The sequence below is a fragment of the Saccoglossus kowalevskii genome, chromosome 16 (assembly GCF_978046115.1).
Source record: "Saccoglossus kowalevskii chromosome 16, keSacKowa6.1, whole genome shotgun sequence".
Taxonomy (NCBI): domain Eukaryota; kingdom Metazoa; phylum Hemichordata; class Enteropneusta; family Harrimaniidae; genus Saccoglossus; species Saccoglossus kowalevskii.
In genome coordinates, this window is record NC_140656.1 from 26983214 (window position 1) to 26997900 (window position 14687).

At 35.8% G+C, this 14687-nt stretch overlaps 1 protein-coding gene across 2 annotated transcripts in view; it reads left to right on the forward strand.

Annotated features, from left to right (window-relative positions):
- The window catches only part of LOC100376833 (uncharacterized), a 25626-nt gene extending 12262 nt beyond the window's left edge, over positions 1 to 13364 (forward strand). The window contains exons 2-4 of one of the 2 annotated variants that reach the window (XM_085491293.1): positions 1460 to 1639; positions 2179 to 2302; positions 11550 to 13364. In XM_085491293.1, coding sequence (XP_085347419.1) covers positions 1460 to 1639; positions 2179 to 2302; positions 11550 to 12889 — 1644 coding nt within the window. In that variant the 3' untranslated portion in view covers positions 12890 to 13364. The remainder of the gene's footprint in view (positions 1 to 1459; positions 1640 to 2178; positions 2303 to 11549) is intronic. The other variant, XM_085491294.1, reaches the window with a different exon arrangement.
- Positions 13365 to 14687: the final 1323 nt, after the last annotated feature.

Below are 14687 nucleotides of genomic sequence, written 5' to 3' on the forward strand. Positions count from 1 at the left end.
AATATCGTAAACATTGTTCACATTAGAATATCATACCATTGTAACCGGTGGGTGCCGTGAGATATTACCCACACTACTATCAGTATATACTTAAATATGCATCATGGACACAAACTGATTTTTGTTCAATCCCCCAGTTTTATCATAAGCATGCTGCGTTGACTGGACGCGCAGAAGTATTCGTTATAGATGAAAAATAAAAACCACTATTACATGTGCAGTGATTGTTAGTGTAGTTCCAACACAATCATAGTGCATAAGTGCATATAAATATATACTACCAGAACAGTGTTTTCAAGTCACGATACATCATATCCCATCGCAGTCATCAAAATATAGTATCAAACTGAACAATTTAAAATTACATGTTCTAGATCATATGACATCTTCAAATCTATGCCAACTAATATTACCGGTAATTACGTTTGTTTACGCATAAACCTTAGAAAGAAGTTTCTAACAATATCACAGTGATCCGCGCCCTCTGGCGGCAAAGTGCTTCTCAGGCTCAGTGGGAAATATCGTCTAAAACGGCAATTGTCACCCATCTACCGCTTTGGAAAGTGGACTTGTTTGATGCACATCTGTACGTATGTAACCAGGGGCGGCGGTACCAGGAGGGGTAAAGGGGCGGTCGCTCACCTGAATAAATGTTGAAACATCAAGCTGAAACCCGTTGTGTCAACAAAATTTGCCCCTTAAAATGCAGGAAATAGCGTTTCAGAGGGTCTAGATTTCAAATCGCGCCCCTCATGCCAAATTTCGTGCCGCCGCCTCCGGTACCGTTGTGCGAAGGATGTTTGTTTACCTCAGTCGGAAAGGCGCGGGCATACATGATTTACCACGTGCACCTATCTGATGGTCATTTATTGCATCTCGGTATGAAACGACCTGAATAAATTAAATGAGTATAATAATCTTAAATAATCTACATTACATATTACAATTTAGATGATACAATTTGATAACAAATCTTTCTTTTTTATGATGTGGATCTTTTTTAAGGTGACGTCATTATTTATTCCACGGATTATTCTGTGTTATAGTGTTCTGTTTGTATTTATTTGTATGATCTTACAATTTTGTGTATTAGTAAATAATCTGAATTATGAATTATCGTAAATCGAAGTGTGTTCGCCTATTCGCGAACTAGGAAATGCGCATGCGCAATGAATTACTGATACGAACATGCATTATCACAAACATAAACTATATAAATCGTCTATAGTATATGATGAAAAGCTGACAGTAAACATATGCATGTCATCCACAGTGTATTGTCCGAACATTTGTATTGTTGGTATTAAAGGGTGGCAGTCGTCGTGCCGCGTCCTGTTCGATATGGGACTCATAGCGACGTATACAACGCATGTAAAATACATTGTTTATTTACATGACATTCGAACACGCGCTGCGCGACGACCACCGCGCTTTAACTTATCCTTAATTATTTTTTCAGGTTAGAAAACGACAACAACTCGTGAATTTTCTTCTGGATGGTAACAGAGTTGACCATGAAAAGATTGATGTTGCTGTAGATGAAAACATCAAGAAGGGAATGTGGGAGCTGTGTACTAAGAAGCCAAAAAAGGGGAAACCACAGCCTCCCCAGTTCTTCAAAGACGACGAGTATTTAGGAGTAAGCATATTTTTTTACGTGACGAAAACAAGAAGCGGGTGTGAAAGTGAAGCTCTCATACTGTGACCCCAAATGTGTCAATCATACCGATACGTACGCACAATTTAGGCGGGAAAGCGCCATTTTAAGGGGGGGGATACGTTATAGAAATTTCAAAAGTTTGCTGAATCGTTGGTTAAAACTGCTCAATGAAAAGCGTATGAATGGCAATCTACTTTCTTAATTGAAGAGGAAGTGAGACATCATTGAATTGTGGGATTTTTTTTATGTCGTCTGCATCTTTGATTTTTTTCTCATTGGGGATTTATTTACTAAGTAAATTCAATAATGATTGAATAACAAAACCGCCTTTATTAAATTTGGATTGTCCAACATGAATTTTGTATATTTCTAACGTTTACATAAATATGTAAAAATAAACTTGTTCCTGCTTCTCGCGCCCTCTAGCGACAAAGTGCCTCTGTGACATCAAAATCGCGTAGTCGCTAGGGGCGCGATTTTATAGGAACGGTGTATTTAAACACATCTTCTTTCTCAAGGATTATGAAGACTTCGAAAAGGCTAAAGAAAGTGAAAAGTTGTGGCAGTTTTTGAAAATCAATGATCCAACTCCCAAACCGAAAAAAAGGTTCCGTCGAGAAGACAGTGTAGACGAAGAACCAGGTAAATTAACGATTGGCGTTATTAAATATACACTAACACATCTTAATCAGTTTATCATTAACTATCCAATACATATCATAATGTAACAGACCAGAATATGAACAGACCAGAACAATACTAGTACTCCTTTCTCAAAGTCGGGCGCCCTCTAACGATTATACGTTTCTATGACGTCAGAATGACGTAGACCAGTGAAAACGAACGTTGTTGTTGAGTGTATATGTGGTCGTTGATCTTTTAGAGTGTAGTTAAATCCTCCTGTTAAATTACGACCTCGGATGAAACAAAACAAGCACTTACGTCACAGAAGCACATCATCGAAAAAGGGCGCTACTTAAACCTGAGAGTCGAATCAGAACAGAATTTGTGAGCTTTCGACATTACATCATATAATATATAAGGAACATAATAATATATTATTACTTCCGCTCACCAACACAAGTGTCTACTTAACAATCTTGAGTTTCAGAGTGTTTTTCATTCACAACACATTCTTAATCCAGGAAACACTAACAGTGTCACTGTCTTAATTAATATACATTAATGTGGACAACATAAATTAACACCAACTTTGTCAGCGAGTACCAGAAATTAGCAGATTACCCTGATATGCGCTATCTTAAAGTTAAACTTCCTCAGAAGAAGATGAATACTTGGAATGTTCAGCTAAGAAATATACAAATAAATATATATAGATCGGATAGCATTTGTTACATCTGTTTGGGGTTGAAAATTAGCTTAAGCTTGATTACCAGAACTGACAAGAAGACGTGAGTGACTATGAAAAGTCAATATAAAATGTTTAAAACTTCGCATTGATAAGTATCATTTGTGTATTAATTCTCAAATCGTCGAGTGTATCTGCACACAAATTAAAAATCAAAACTGGCAGATATTTGCAGGTCCCTAGTTAATATGTAATTTGAACACAATCGCAGACGAGTATCATTTTGTTCTTGATAGTTAAAAAGAAAATATGTTCACTTATAATAAATATAATAATAATAAATAATAAATAATAAGAAAATAAATAAATAATAAATATAAGAAATTTTACCGAGCCCATGAATGTACCCACCCCAATATTATAATACTGCAATTGTTTTTTTTATTACTAGTTGAATGCATGCTTTATATATTTCTTATAAGATAATGTGGAAATTTGATATTCTCAAAGAACAAAACCTCTACTACATCCTTAAGTTTGTAAATTTCACATTTCAGAAACGAGACACGTAAATGTAATAGTTGTTATGTTTATTTACATTTAATGTTTGTGTCACCCCAATCAAATGTTTTTTGTTGTCAAAGCTGTGTACCTTTGGTTTTTCGGCTTATAGTGTGGTAATAAATCCACTACATTCACATATGCAGCAACACGATACGAAATTTGATTACATCAAGTTACATGAAATAACATAACACACCATTCCCTGTACTGTACTCATGTAGATAAAAATAAATTAATTCGACAGTGCAAATTGATCCATGTTTGTTCAGCGAATCTCTGTCAAATCTTGTTTTTGCTTAAGTGACTGGCCGTGGACAGTATTATTTTTGAGTTAGTAGTTGTAAACATGGACTTCATTGATTTTATTTTTGTTATACCGCTGGCTCATATTTTATGTTCATCTCCAGGTGCATAAAAAGGTAAGACAAAATGTTTACAAATTATACGCATCTATCTATACGTAATGTTTAGAGCGCATGTCATGGAATGCATAGCGATATTAACTCTCGTAGTCTTGTGCGATAGATGAAACGTTACAAATTATACGCAATTTATCTTCACACGTGATGTTTAGAGCGCATTTCATGATGGAATGCATAGCGATATAGACTTGTGCAACAGAGAACACGTTAAATGGCTTTAGTTTCAAATGCACGTTTCTCCAAATTTTACCAATATCTTTTGCAATGAAACAAAATAAGTGTACAATTTATTGGATATTATTGTTTTACAATGCGAACATCAGCAAATAACAATAACCTGAATAATAATAATAATAATAATAATAATAATAATAATAATAATAATAATAATAATAATAATAATAATAATAATGTTAACACTAATAGTAACGATAATGTACATTCGTATGGGCATGGCGCTCTAAGAAAGTTGCATGTTACTTTTTTCTGTATGAGCAGAATGAAGGGTCAAGTAAAGTTTGTGACCCCAGGTTTCAAGACAGTAAGTAATAAATATGGACAAATAATTAAGTTGTATAAATGTATAAGAAATACATTTTAGTTTCTTGATATGGGATTAGATTAATGAGTTTGCGCCCTCTATCAATGACTTATTTATGACGAGACTGTCTTTGGTAGGACATATCCAGTGGAGTCCTCCAAGGATGATTTTTTATGGGATAATAGTAAATTTGTAACACTTCGATCATTCGAGAACCATTTCGTGATTAAAATTACTACTTCCTTCTTTGAATAGCTTGTGCCATATGTACGGATACAATTATATACCTCATAGGAAACATTAATAGAAATGGATACCATATATATATAATTGCTTTAAAGTGTAACTGAATTGGGACAATTGACTTTCTTTGTGTGCAAAATTTATTTATAAACAACATTATGAAAAAAAACAAGTGAAAAATGTACATAAATTAAATAAACAATCAATAATAAAGTTCTGGATAAGGAAACGCCCACGTCCAATTTCTTGGCCGACTCAGAACGAGACTTCAGCTAGAGAACCTAATTAGCATGCAAGGGTGATTTGTGACGTCACGGGGGAAACTTGTCATCGTTTCACAATGGCCGCTATACGCATGCAGTGCTCGGAAAGCGACACGGAATCTATCTTATCATCGTCTGACGAGAGTTATGAGATCGAGGAATATGATGACAACGAGAGATGTCACGATTTTGTTTTACAGTGCCAGAGACAAAGTGGCCCATACAGGTTTGAACCTGCGAGAAAATACGCGATGTGGGTGATCGTGTACCTCCCCAAAATGACCATGACGATTCAGGCACCCGGTTAAGGCACAGACACAGAGTTTTGAACATCGTGACCGAAAATCTTAACGTTGTTATTTTTATAAAAAAAAACCTGAACAATGTATCAATAATGTTAGAAAATCTGCACTCTAAAATGTAAATTTGTGTGCGTCCGGTAGGACGCGAATACCTACAACTGCAAGATCGAAACAAATGAAATTGTACTGATAAATGATTCGGGCGTAAATGATACGTACTGATAAATGATTCGGGCACTGCAGATAACGTTATGAGGAGAAGGTCCATTCCAATATTTCCTGGTGTTCTTGATGGCTTTGGTCCACTGATGCCGTAAATTCGAATTATTGTTGTTTCCCCCCAAGGAGAAGACAAGCCAAGGACCATAAAAGCATAATATTACACGTCTTTGTGTATTTGTCAATTTTGCATATATTTGGTATATATATGTTCGTATATATCTAGAAAAATCTCGTCTTTCGTTAATAATTTCATTTGTTTGAAAGGTCCACCGACCGTGTCCCAATAATTTGTTTGGAATATCGATCCCCGTTGGTTTCTCCAAACGGTCCCGACGTCCGCCATTCAACACAATCAGCATTTTTTTATAGCAATTCACCGGGATCATGTTCCGTAATTTGCTGTAAAACCAAATAATGAAACAAGTACTATTTATTATATATTTTTTTACCTCTCGAAACTACAACAGTGCGTAGAGTTATTGCTGCAGTGGAATAGTCGCCTTGAAATCGATGGAACTTCAACTATCCATTTCTCACTTTGAAATAAAAAAAATCGAAGAACATCGGGGGATATATTATTAACCAGTCTTGCCAATCGCTAGCTTTATTTTATTCGAATCCATAAAATTCATGAGTTTTTTGACATTTGTTGGCAACTTCCGCGCTAAAAATGGATGAAAATGTGGGTGTGGTTCTCTCGCAAAGTTCTGTCGATAATACGGACAAATATGGTTCTGTGACCCAGGTCGTGCCCCGATCAGGTGACTCTCATCCAATCAATGATGTTGTAATAAAGCATATATTCGTCGTACCATCCAATCTCCGGCGTCGATTCACTAAGTTTTTTTGCGCTGTGACAGGCTTCACAATTATTCACTGAAAAAACATCGGCATATTTTGACCATGGAGCTCCATGTTTTGACAAACGGATGGGATTTGACCTCAGTTCAAAAAAAGAAAAAAAAACAGGGCTGAGATACAAATCAGTTTTGTGAGTTGGGAAATAAGATAAACCAGACTAGGCTGGGGTCGACGATTTTCAGTATCGAAGGACTTCCGTGTGAATCATAATTTTCAAATTGTTCATCGGCTGGTCACCAAATACGTCCATGCTGATCGTGACTTAATTTTGAAAATTGGATGTCAAATTTTATCAAAGACCGACGCCATCACAACCATTCAATCATAGGTGGGAATGTACGCACTTGTTTTGGAACTTTGTATCAAGATGACTGGCGACAACGCCGACGCACCAGGCAGCGTACGTGGGTTTTGCACGTATTAATAGTCCGGGCATGGGATCGGTTCTCTTACCAGCAAATAAAATGAGTGAAAAAAAGGTAATTTTATAACAAGAACAGTTTCATTTCGTATATAGCAAATCTTGTTGTATCCGAACGACGATTGCATCGTGTGATTTAAATTTATCACAATTTTCCTTGCAGCCAATACGACACTCGTCACCTTGCCGATTGTAATTTACTTCACAAAGTTGTTGGTGCCCAATACTCGCAACACTAAAATAATTCAACAAGATATCTTTGTAGTAAAATGTCATTTTACTCTTGATTATTTTATTTTATTATTTTATTCCCCTTACCGCCTTGAATTTCAAATCGATTATATATCGAACTGTGTTTTCCTTTACTGTGTGAAAATAATGAGGTCATACTCATGTCACAATACTTTGAAGCTGATGCCATGAGACTGCGAACCTGAGGCCACGATGATGCCACAAAATAGGCGAGGCGAGCACAGCTTCAATTTTCAATGACGCGAAGCTGATGCCACAATGATACGATGCTGGGGCGACAATGAAGCCACAAAGGCCAAAGCTTTCGCGAGAACTGTACTGTATGCTGGTTTACTAAACGCTTGCGTATGGAAAATGGTTAACAATCTTGTCTGCTAGCAATCTCCTGCTTTATGGTCCCGTTGGTGGCGCCATTTCGGCAACACTCGTAATGCCGAAAAAACTCGAAGGTGACGGGAGAGGGGGGCGTGGCCCGGTTTTGGAATATCATTGACTGTTTACCCAATTTATATACCATTTTCACTTGATTTTTTTTCATAATGTTGTTTATAATTATTTTTTGCACACAAAAAAGTCAATTGGCCCAATTCAGTTACACTTTAACTATGTTGTTATTTGGGCAAATGATATGATGTCAAACTAATTAGAGTAAATCTATTAGAGTTAAATCAATTAACAGTACGCCATAAAATTAACAATAGCAACCTATTTTAAATATTATAATTTTTATTTAGTAAAAGAAGAGGACGAAGAGCTAGAGGCTAAAGAGGAAGACGGTGTAGAGACTGTAGTTGATGATGATGGAGAAAAAGAAGTAGATGACGCAAAGGCAAATGCAGAAGGTGTTCTGAAAGAAGAGAAACATAGTGAAGAAGGGCACAAGGAAAGGAAATCAAAAGATTCTGAAGAAGCAGGGATAGAAGATACTAGTACATTGACGAAAGATACGGATGGTGAAAAGACGGAAAAGGCTTATGAAATAGGCACAGAAGAATCAGTAAATGTGGAAGAAGAAAAGAAAGAGACGAACACTGAGGATGATGAATTAATGGCTCTCCTCGGTGGAGGAAAAGATGAAGTAGAACAAACTGAGGAGGTAGATGAAACAACAGACAAAAAGAGTGAGGATCGGGTAGATGAAGCTAATGTAAACACTGTAGCTGAAGATGATGGAGAAAAATATGAGAAAAACGCTGAAGAAATGAAAGCACAAGATGCAGAAGTAGCAGATACAGATGAAGCCAGGACGAAAAATGATGAACCTGAATCTGAAAAAGTGGAAGAAGAAAAGAAAGAGGAGAAAACTGAGAAGGATGATTCAATGGCCGTCCCTGGAGGAGAAGAGGGAGAATCAGAAGAGGTAGAAGAACAGGCTGAAAGTAATGTAGATACTGCTGTCGAAAAAGAAGGAGAAGATGAGGAAAATGTGGAAAGAGATGAACAATGTGTTGAGGAAAAGGAAGATGCAGACACAGGGGATACAGTAAAAACTAACATGAACATTGATGACAGTGAGCAGAAAGGAAAGAAAGAGGATGATGATGCATAGAAGAATCAGATAAATTGTAAGAGGAGAAGACAGATGATTGAATAGCTCTCCCTTGGGGTGATAATAAAAGACAGCGAAAAAAGTAGAAGAAATTCATAAAAATAAATTTTCAATCCATTGTTTTTGTAATGGTCTGTTCAGGTCAGACGGTGTTGCAACTCTGATGAAAATATAATTCAGTGAATGAATGTGATAAATAACATGTCTGTATTGTTGCAATAATGCCTGTCGTCTGGCGCCGTCAGGGGCGTGATAACTCCAATAATATTCAGCCGCTATCATACTTAAATATATAGTTAATCTGTAGATATAGCTGGCCTATATAGATTTCAAATTTGTTTTTACAAAAAAGTGTATATAGTGTCTGTAGGGGGGGGGGGGAACTGCATATTGTAATGGCTCGGGCCTTTGCTTTGCAAGTGGAAGTGGAAGGTCGCGAGTTTAATTTTTTTGTTTTTGCTTCCTTCTTTATTTTTTACTTCTTATAGTGATCATTATCAATAGAGGACGGCCTTTAACTTTTTGTTCAATATGACTTTAATGTTAATTAATTAATTTAGTAACACATATCCACTAGAACTGTTCGATGGGAGAGATGTGCAGTCCAGATTTCTAGCAATTTAAGTAATCAGGTTGATTAGTACATTTTGTAAATTTAAGTTCATGATAAATAAATAAATTAACATTAGTGTTGATTTTGTGAGTATAAGGGTAAGGCATTCGACTTTAATTAACAGCATGGATAACTTCACGACTTTTGTTTCTGTGTTACTGTACATAATTGCACACTCTGATTTACACCTGCTTTTGGATTCCTTTAAATTGTTTCTTTAAAGAGTCATTATCAGTAGCTTCCATATGTTTTTCCTACACTCTAATTAGATGATTACTTTCAATCCTAGACATATATATATGGTTAATCTGTATGCATAAATTACCTTCCCCGCCCTATGTTATGATCTTCCAATCATAGGCTGTGATCTTCCCTACCCCTTGTGGACCATCTTTCCATCTTATACTGTGATCTGCCCAACATATGTAATGATCATCCACACCCTATGCTATTAACCCCCCCCCCCCAACCTTACATATACAGGGAAAGCCATGTGTAGTTTACCTATGTTGTATTTTACCTTCTTCTGATTGTCCTTGTGATAGAGGTGACTTAAGGTAAGTATTATTCAGAGGAGGTATGTGCACCACTAGGAGAAGCAATGAAGTAAAGAATTTTATTTTTCAATCATGGAATAGGGGTTGCTTGACTCAATGAATTTCATTTTCTAACATCCATATAAAATCATTGTTTATGAGTAAAAAAACTGCGCCAATGATGAAGAGTTTTTACATATACTGGTTAGTCTTCAGATAAGCCATGTAATGATGGTCTCATGTCATATATTGAGGCCACTGGACATACACTGCTTCTAAATTGTGAGCTATTCAGATGAACCATAATGCATTTATAAACATACACGTATGATAATTACTCAGCTTGTTAAGAATACTAGATCAAACTTTAGAAAGTGTGAGTAAGTCTGAATAGTCTTGTGGTCCTGACAATGTACAGCGTTACCTGTTGTAATTTATTGAATATTACTTGTTATATTATTTTGAATATCATCAATCATCTAATTCTGTGATAACATTCATGCAGGATTTCAAAAATAAAAAAATTATATGCAACACAAATTATACTTTCTTATTTCTTAGTTTTTGTATTTTAATCATGTTTAACCATTCAAAATATACATACAGAATATGTTACAGTGAATTGAAACTTCCAGATTATTCTGTTTTGGTAATTGTATTTTGTGTGCAGTGCTTTCTGAACAATGATATTTTGTAGTCATCTGTACTGTCATCTGTCATCTGCCTGGATTAAAGTGTCACAGATAAACATTGTTCCCTTTTCAGATTGAGTCATTATTTTGTATTTTTGGATTTGAAATAAAATAAACTAAAAGCGTATGTGCGTCATGCATTTTTAACAAATTAACACATTGTTAGCATGATCATATATCATCACAGAATCTGTAAGTCATTTGATCATCTGCCCACAGTGAAAACAATCAATAATTCTTTTTTCCCTAGCACACATACATTGGTGAATTACTGCGAAAATTAAGCTTCTCACATGTCATAATATTTATATAAACAATACCCAACAGAAGGCAACCTCTCTTCAAGAATCGAGAGGGGCATGTAAGATGGCAATAACCATGTATCTTCCATGGGATATTATTGTAATATTGGTATTTATCATGTAACCATTGTACATATTATTCACATCCATATAACATTTATAACTGCTCAAACGTCATCGCACGTCGAAAAGCACATTATGCAATGGTAAAATGATTTTACCTAAATTTTATTTTAACTAGATTAATTTGTAACTATGCTAATTTAAGATGTATAAAATGTAAAAGCAGAGTCGGTGATGTGATCCAAAGATTATGCTCTGATATCACTTATCCATTGAAATGGTGTGATATTTTGGCTAGCATTATTCTCAAACCATAAACAAATGATATCAATAATATAATAATAGACAAATCCAACATATGTCAAATGTATTCAAGCCTTTGGACAACACAGTTAGTACTTAACCAAATTCTCTGTCCAAAACCTTGTTTTACATGCTTTAGGCAAGTGCCTGAAATGTACCAAAATGCATGATGATACATTTGATATAGAACCATTGACTGTATTTCAGATATATTTCAATGTCCTCTTTGTATCCACAGATGGTTTATCATAAACTGTTGCATGTGATAGCATTGACTTTGACATTTTTTGCCTCTGCCAAAATCTTCTACTAGTTCCTGCTATTCTCACTGCTATTTTATATAATATGAATGTTTTTTATATTATTTTATTAAGGACAATTTATATAGTTGAATAAAAGTAACTTATATGAGATATTATAATTCTTATTAGTGAAAGAAGAAGAAGTGGCGGCCAAAGAGGATGTTACTGTAGAGGCTGCCGTGGATGAAGATGATGCAAAAGCAAGTGATGGGGAAGAGGAAGAAGATGATGAGAAAGAAGCTGAAAGTGATGAAGAAGGTGATGAAAAGAAAAAAGAAGATACAGAAGGATCAGAGGCAGAAGATGATGACGGTGAGAAGAATGAAAAGGGAGGGGATGAGGAAGAAGAAGAAGAAAAGAAAAAGGAGACGGGCGAAGATGATGAGTTAATGGCTCTCCTTGGAGGAGGAAAAGGAGAATCGGAACAAACAGAAGATGTAGAAGAAAAGACGGAAGAAAAAAGCGAGGAAGATGATTTAATGGCTCTCCTTGGAGGGGGCAAGGAAGGGTCAGAGCAAAAAGAAGAAATAGAAGAAAAGACAGAAGAAAAGAGTGAGGATGATGAACTAATGGCTCTCCTTGGAGGAGGAAAAGGAGAATCGGAACAAACAGAAGATGTAGAAGAAACGACAGAAGAAAAAAGCGAGGAAGATGATTTAATGGCTCTCCTTGGAGGGGGCAAGAAAGAGTCAGAACAAAAAGAAGAAATAGAAGAAAAGACAGAAGAAAAGAGTGAGGAGGATGATCTAATGGCTCTCCTTGGAGGAGGAAAGGGAGGATCAGAACAACAAGAAGAGGTAGAAGAAAGGATTGAAGAAAAGACTGAGGATGAAGATTTGATGGCTCTTTTAGGTGGAAGTAAAACTAATGATGATGAAGAAGCTGCAGGAGAGGAAGAGGGGGAGGAGGAGGAAAAGGAGGAGGAAAAAGAGGAGGAAGAGGGGGATGGGAAAGAGGAGGAGGAAGAAGAGGGGATTGCAGATAATGAAACAGAGGATAAGGAAGAAGAGGAAATGGCTGATGAGACAGAAGAGAAAAAAGACGAAACGACAGAGGAAGATGATATAATGGCTCTTTTAGGGGGAGGAGCAACTAAAAAAGATGATGAAAAAGAAGAACAGGACAAAAACAAAGAGGAAGTGTCAGTGGAGGAAAATACAGAAGCAAAATCAGAAGATACTGAACCCGAAAAAGTAGAAGAGAAAGAGGAAGATAAAAAAGAGGAAGTGGAAGAAGAGAAGAAGGAGGAAGACGATGATTTAATGGCTCTTTTGGGAGGCAAATCAAAGAAAGACGATGAAGATGAAGATTCTTCTAGAAGTCCATACAGAAGCCCATACAGTCGAAGAAAGTGGGCTGATGATGACGATGATGAAGATTCAGGTATGAGATTCTTGAGGTCAGGAAGTGGAAGAAGAAGAAGACAATTAGATGATGAAGATGAAGATGTCATGGCATTTCTTGGGTAATCAAATATGCGACGAATATTTACAGTTATCCCTGCCAGTTACTAGTCATAAACAGACATATGAACATTGTGCTACGTGATTTATTTAATAATAATACAAAACCAAAAACCATTAGCAATAAGTAAGTAAGTAACTAGCTAATTAATTAATGTGTACATAAACACAAAATTTAACCTAAAATGTTCAGGCCAAACTATAAATATTTAGACTTTTAGGACACAATATTTGCTCTCTAACAAAAAATCACAATGGATTGGTTCTTTTAGAGGGATAGAGCCATTTCTCTTTCTTTTCCTTAGATGGACATCACGTCATTCTTTGTCTCCAAGTGGTATTTTTAATTTTGCTGAGGCTTTATGCTAATTTATCCCCATCCGATGAGAAATGATTGTCTGCCCCTAAACTGACTGGTTCTTCTGCTCACGTGATATGTATGTATATGTAAATAAATTTTATTTTCACTGTGGCACACAAACAGGCTTCCGAGTCTTATTATTTTAACAACCCAACCTCTACATTGTTCCCCGTCACATTCCCATTCGGCAAGTCACTACCACATCTTATGTTCAGCATAATGTTTCCCACAAAAAAACTTACCTTGAAACTGTGTTTTTTAGACGTCTATCGCTGCCCCTCGTTTTTGTTCCAAAGATATGTGTATACTAATCTGCATATTTGCTCTTTAAGCAACTAGAAATGTGATCATAAATTGGATACTACTAAGCAACAATATAATATTAATTCCTAATAATTTTTAATCTTTACCTTGCCAATGATATAACATACAATTACTGTAATGTTTGCAATCATGTATTATTATATCTAATCTATTTACCTTGTAATTTCGGTAATTCAAGACGTAGTCAATACAACAGAAAGTGTATTCTCAAGTGAGATGATTTTCACTTTAGCTAAATTAAGATTCTGTTAATTTATGCATTGAGCGAAATTCAAAATTTCATCTACAGCCTGATATTGCCCATATAGTGTGTATGAGAAAATCTTGATTCTATGTGCAGTAATTAGTGTTTGAGAGGTAGTATAGACGAAATTCATTATGTTTAATATTATTGCATGTTGATAGATGTAATACGTCGTTTATTTAGCTTGCAACATATTTTCTTCAAATAATGTGTGAATGTGTGCATGCTGCCTTTGAACTATTAGTACGTACCAATAATTTAAGTGCATGCGCATTTCCCCTTTTGTTAATTATTTCAACAAACTATTCTGTATCGTTACTGGAGTGTGTAATAAAGGGTTCGATGGTCCCTCGTGTGCCCTGATTAAAGCGGGAGGGTTGTCACCTGCGCAAGTGCGAGAATTGAGTCCCAAGCGACGCTTGTTTGTAAACAATGAAACGCTGTGGCCATCTGACGTATGCGCAGATGACGACTCCGCCGCTTCCAGAGAATGGGTGCTGATGGGAACCAGCGAAGTTATGGTAACGGTAGTTTAATAATTAAATAATGTCACCTGTATTGTCTCCATACTAATAGTGAATAAATGTGGATCGTAAATTATCCATAAAGCGTAGATGGTTTATATTCATGGGTGAAACGTGTACAAAGGGATGACACGTCATACGTTGATACCCTGTCTCATGTGTATGGTTGTACAACGGCACAGCGAATCAACCCGAGTCAAGTATATTTTTTCTAAATTTCGCAGTGAAAAGGGTTATACTTTTCATGTACGGAAAACCAAAAAAATGTACTTTTGAAAAAAATTATAGATTTTAATATTATTGTAGGTTTTACTGAATTTTTTTTGCTTTCTCAGTTAAATGTGTGTGTGA